General features: G+C 43.5%; 1 protein-coding gene across 1 annotated transcript; it reads left to right on the plus strand.

Moving 5' to 3' along the window:
• The first annotated feature begins 2,650 nt into the window (after positions 1 to 2,650).
• LOC144121407 (uncharacterized) lies at positions 2,651 to 5,165 on the plus strand. Its single transcript, XM_077654601.1, has 3 exons — positions 2,651 to 2,763; positions 4,218 to 4,500; positions 5,013 to 5,165. Coding segments are annotated over exons 1-3 (303 nt in total). The 5' UTR covers positions 2,651 to 2,745; the 3' UTR covers positions 5,015 to 5,165.
• The last annotated feature ends 661 nt before the right edge of the window (positions 5,166 to 5,826 follow it).

Below are 5,826 nucleotides of genomic sequence, written 5' to 3' on the forward strand. Positions count from 1 at the left end.
GCCTGTTTAATGTGCCTAAAATGAAGAAGTGGCCTTAAGAATTGGCATCGCATCGTTTTCATGGCCTTCAATTAAAACAATGGCGCTCCTATCTCGTCAACACTGTTTTTTTTTCTGAAATGTTTGAGGGAGTTTCTATAAACATCATAACGGGCATATTGCCAATATATACGGGCCTCAAAATAAGATCATTCAGATTGTCTACGTGAGCAGTTTTTTTGAACGGAGAAATACAGTGTGTCTAAGAGAGCTTGGCACCGAACAAAAAAGACCTTCGAGCCCTTAGATGATTTCTCACGAGATATGACACACCAGTTCACCTACCTTGTTTTTCACAGACGTTAGTGTGCTCAATTGAATATATACAGAACGGGAAACAAAGGCCGCAGAAAGTATCTATATTATGATACCTTCAGGTAGCTATGACAACATTTAACACACCAGAAAATGCCCGAATTTCGATGCAAGCCACGCAGAAAACCATATCAAATTACAGTTGCTATTCTGACATCTGAAGGCTCCCATTCGTTCTATGAAATCTATGGCGTGTTAATTGCAAGAAGAAACTGTAGTTCCTTCCCCTGTACCTCCCCTTCTAACTTTTTCTGCCCAGGTGACACAAATGTGTGGGTAGATGCGCAAATATTGTTTTCGTTAGTTACGTGGAATTTTACGGCGCAAAAGCAACTAAGGCAAATGTTGTTTTGGAGCCTGCCGCAAAAATATATGTGTTTAAACCCAGTCCACAAGTTTGTGAATGGTTTAAAAACAAACTTGCCAAACTGTTTCTGAAACACAACTTCAACATGTCCCGAATGGCGTTCAGATGCGCCTGCCGGCTGCGAGAAGTGCGGCCGTTATTTTTGTTAGAGCATGGGAAGGAAACTGCTGTGCATTTCCTTCTACCAAACCGTAGGATGCCTGCTTCTTTGTGAACCTTTGATCACTGCTCTAGGGACAGTTTCCTGAATAAGAGAACAAAGCACAGATTCGTTTTGGTTCATTATCTGAATTAAGGACTTCATTTCCTCGTATTTAGAGGATATTTATTATGTGAGGCGTTATTGAGAAGCATCAATTGCACAAAGCAAATGCAAATTCCACATTAGAATGTTTGTGGTCCGGGATTTCTTAAGAAAAAGTTCAAATTAATAATTCTGTAATTTACCTTTATGTGTGTTAAGCGCAGTTAATTAGGTGACTATTGCCTTTCTTTCCTCTTCAATTATTTCCCGTGAATCACAACCACTGAAGGAATGTTATTTATCCAGTATTAAGACTGCACTTGCATGATACATTGCGTGCAGCCGATGTGAGATTTATATGACTAAACAAAATGCAGCGATGACAATTATCGTGTCTAACCGAAAGCACTGCTCTCAGCATGCGCTGTATAGAGATAATTAAACACCTCGCGATTAAATATTTGGGAGATTTCAAAGTGGCAACAATGTAGAAACAAAGAGCAAAAAAAAAATAGACCAGAATTTGTACCACCTAGGTAAGAGAAGAACTGAAAAGATCGAAGCCCTTGCTTGCTGCGTGAATGTATTGATCATCATCATCGTCAGCTCAACTATATCCACCGCAGGATACCCATTCACTTCCATGTAAGCCTTTCCTACTTCCGTGGCCGGCACTCCATCGCTACATTTTCCAAACCTCATGGGCCCTCCTTATTCCATGTCGCCCCATGCCGCACTTGTATTCCTGTAGAATCAGCTCCGCTACCCTACGAAATCATTGCTATCTCTTCTCCGCCTTTCAAGCCCTGTTCATGCCCTTTTTATCTTCTTGTTTCCACATAGTATATCATTACCTCACGTCCATTCGCTAGCGTATACTACCGTCATCTTCACTCCCTACGTTGCCCCATCGCTTCTCTTTCCATGTCATGCAGCGCGGCTTTCAACATATATTGAAGCGTCCGGATATATCCAATCCGTATTTCATGTGCAGGCTGCGCAGAAACAATACAAAGATCTGCCAGACGATTCAGTGAAGAAAGCTAGTCATTGTAATTCGAACGATGAATAAAGCAAGCAAACGAGCGCTGCTAAGCGAGAGCGGGTGTGTTAATTTTGATACTCCGATAATCAGGAAGACGATTGAATCGTGCGATTAACTAATTACGGCAAGTGAATTTCACACAATCAGCCTTCGTTACCGCTCATACACGTCCACGCTAGGATCGCTGCTGTGAGAAAGCCCGTAATTCCCGCCACTGCGAATAGAAGCTCTGCGTCCGTATATCTGGTAAACGTGACCGGACTCAACGCTCAGAGGAAGTACCGGGCCCTAAAACAATAGGCACAACGAGTGTGGAATAGAAATGCAGAAAACTAAGTCATGACGAGGTAGCGAGGGAGCGCTTAGAGCAACTACAGACCGGCCAGGTTGTTTTGAAAAGGAGAGGTCAAAGACAAGCATCTCCCAGGGAAACCCTCGCCGCAAACTGATCCTATGAATGGACTTGAGGTCTCACGTTTACACCTTGCGCTCGCAGATTTTCACTCAAGGCTGCGACACCGCCCGCTACTGTGACGAAAACGTTCGTCTTAACAGACGACCATAACCAAATTTTTTTATCGCTTCCACAAGCTCTCATTCGTTTTTGTTAACCATGGCAAGAGGCGCTGAATCCACACTCTCTATGCAAGAAAGGAGGCAACACCCAGGGACGTATACCTGTATAAAAGCAGTGGTGGTCTGAATACTGACACATAAGTGGTCCTGCTTGAGCCGATGCAAGCCGTCAACATGGTAAGCCTTTATTACTAAAGTTAGGGCCTATCAAGCCTTTCTAACAGCTGGAATTGAAAATAGCAGGTTATGGTCCTTGTGGTTTTCTTTTACTCACTGCTAGACAAGACTGAATCAGCTATTGTTTTCGGCTCTTTAGGATCAAGCGGCACCCGGCGTACTAATATAGATTGTCTCTTTAAGCCTATAAAAAAATGTACGCTCTCACTGTAGCCGGGTTTGATAGGAGGGCGTCTTTACGAGCGAAATGTAGGCGCAATGAACTGCTAATACCAGCAGTTACGTAGAGCAACACATCTTAACTGTGATATGTTTTTGTGTGTTGCAGTTTCTGTTAAGCTTAGTTTGTTGCAGTTAGGCCTTGCCAATACTTCCGTATAGTGTCTTCCGTATAAACAACAATAATTCCGTATAATTCTTCATCCGCCAGCGTTTTTCACGATGCAGCAATAGAGGTCCGTGTAGCGCTCAAGAACGCAGTTAACTCACGGAATTACTTTTCCCACAAAGAAATCCTTTCTGCGACAGTACAGATTTATTTCTGCCACAGTCAGGTCCTAACAGAAAAAAAAACATTAAATGCTCATCTGGCTTACTTTTTCGCCTTGGTTTCGCGCATCTCATCTCATGTAAATCTTGACGTCCCTGTTTGAATGTGTTCAACAGTTATTTTCGTTGTTTCAAGTCGAACCGTATTCCGACATAATATAATGTCATAGTCTCGTTACAAGGCGCGCAAGTGTGTCTTTTTTTATTTGGCCGCATAATAAAGCAGCGTATATGTCTTAATGCACACAGCACAACACAGTACCAATAGGTCTCTGGCTCACAGCGAGTTCTTATATACCATACGACTGCATCATCCATCAACGCCTCTACTTTGACCCGCAAATGCGTCAGATTTAATATACGGTCTCAACCACTACAGTGCATACTCCGTGGTCACCTTGCAGATCCGATCGGGGAAGGTGCGCGTTAGCTCTTTAAATGTAGCAATATTTTTCGCTTTAGTTCTGCCCATATTCATGGCACAGCAACAGAAATATACGCAATTTCTTTTGCGTGTTACAAAGCATGCAGGGCTCTGCTTTGCAAAAGAATTGTCTTAAAGCACTATAATCATTGTTTTTGGCAATGAGTGCTAGAAATCGTTTTTTGACCAACCGACAAAATTTCGAGGCTCTCTTGTAGGGAACAATATGTTACACCTGAGGAAGCATTATACCCGTGTTTCTGGACACGGGCGGGCAAAAAGTGACAAAAGCGTCGCCGCGTTGAGCCCATTCATATGTTGCCTTCAGTGGAGCTGAAGAGCAGGTAGCCAATTGATAAGAGCGCAACCTGTTAGAGTTGCTGTGAACGCAATAACAGCCCTATCAGTGATCGGGGCGCTGGAAACCCAATTATCGTGGCCATGCTAACTGTACGCTGTTTAATGATCTCACGCCTGGCAGATCCGTGCCTGCCTTGTTCTTGCTTTGGCCACCAGTGCCTTCGCCGGTTACGTCGGCTACCCGGCAGCTTACTCGTACGCCGCCCCTGCCCTGGCCGTCTACGACGCCCCGGTGGCTGCTGTCTCCACCATTGCCCATGCTCCGGTCATCGCTACCGTTGCCAGCGCGCCTGCTCTTTCCTATGGCTACGGATATCCTGACTTGGGATATGGCTTCGGCTCTTATGGCCTCGGATACGGATACGGATTTGATAGCCTCGGCTACTCCACCCTCCTCAAGAAATGTGAGTGGTCATCAAGAAAGTCGGATTAGACAGGTGAAACAAAGTAGCCGAAAATTTACTCCGTAATGCTTGCCTTGAGCTGACCGTTTTAAACGTATCTTATAAACCGTAATGAAACGTTTAAGTTCATTGAAAAGAGCGGGATTATTTACGAACAACGCAGTTTTCGAGCAGCGCAGTTAATATTGCTAATTACGCATGTTTACGAATTACCACCTTAGACCCCTAAGAGGAAGTTTAAATTATTACTTGTGCTTCTCCGTTCTACTCAACTGTTAAGCAGTCACTGAATTTTATTACTTTGATAAATGCAACCAGTGCGGTTAGATATACAAATTGTTACACGCAGAAGCAAACACAAGGGTAGATTCATTACTTTAGTTATCTACTCATGCCAAAGTATTAAACTAATTTGTAATATCTTAAGCACGCAGTATCGCTCTACGAAGACGGCAGATATTACGTATTGAGAAATATCTGATTTGTTCGCCTTTTTTCCTCTCTTGTTTCAGAAACTGGATGCCTGCAACAATTTCAGCCAAGTGATCGCTGAATAAACGGTTTTGTGGGGGCAAGAATGTGTCATATTTCTGTTCACGCTGAGGAAGATTCATTATTGGTGCAAGTTCAAATTCGCCCTCCCGCCAAAATATGCGCGCACAGAGCTAGAAGACATTAAACTAATGGAATGTTTTGAGCGGCTCATGGCCGTGCTAAACGCTGTGGAATTCAGGTTCTGCGTTTTACCGTATAAATTCTAAGCATGCGCTACACTGCGAGCTCTTTGCTTAACGTTATAACCTTTTCCATTGATGCTAGCCTAGCAGTGCTGTTCACGGAACTGCGGTGCGTTAAATAAAATCTAATGTGGCTCAGTGAGGCTCATCATCAGGCTAACTGCACTCACTCAATGTAGGCTTGAATGCTGAAGTTCCCCTGCAGAGAAAACAAGCATCAATTACTAGTGAACAGTTTATCAACTCATACCATAACGTGGGCTATACTGGTACTTTCTGAGAGCGAAATGTAGAGTACTTTCTGAGTGGCATACAATGAAAACTGCAACTGTTCTTTTACGCGCGTATTTCGGGGCTGCAAGATAAGTGGGCTGCTTCTAAAACAGAGTACCGCCGTCTTTAACTTGGAACACGCACTGTGCCATTCACTAATTGTTCACAAAATACTAGTACCGTCACGGAGTTGAAAAATTCTACACTAAGCTGCGAATCGAGAAGCTTGGCATCCTGTTGTGTTCCTCGCAGTGTACTTGACTGCAACACAGGATAAAGCTTTTTACTGTCTTTAACCAGCCAATGCACATCATCC

The sequence above is a fragment of the Amblyomma americanum genome, chromosome 2 (genome assembly GCF_052857255.1).
Source record: "Amblyomma americanum isolate KBUSLIRL-KWMA chromosome 2, ASM5285725v1, whole genome shotgun sequence".
Taxonomy (NCBI): Eukaryota; Metazoa; Arthropoda; class Arachnida; order Ixodida; family Ixodidae; genus Amblyomma; species Amblyomma americanum.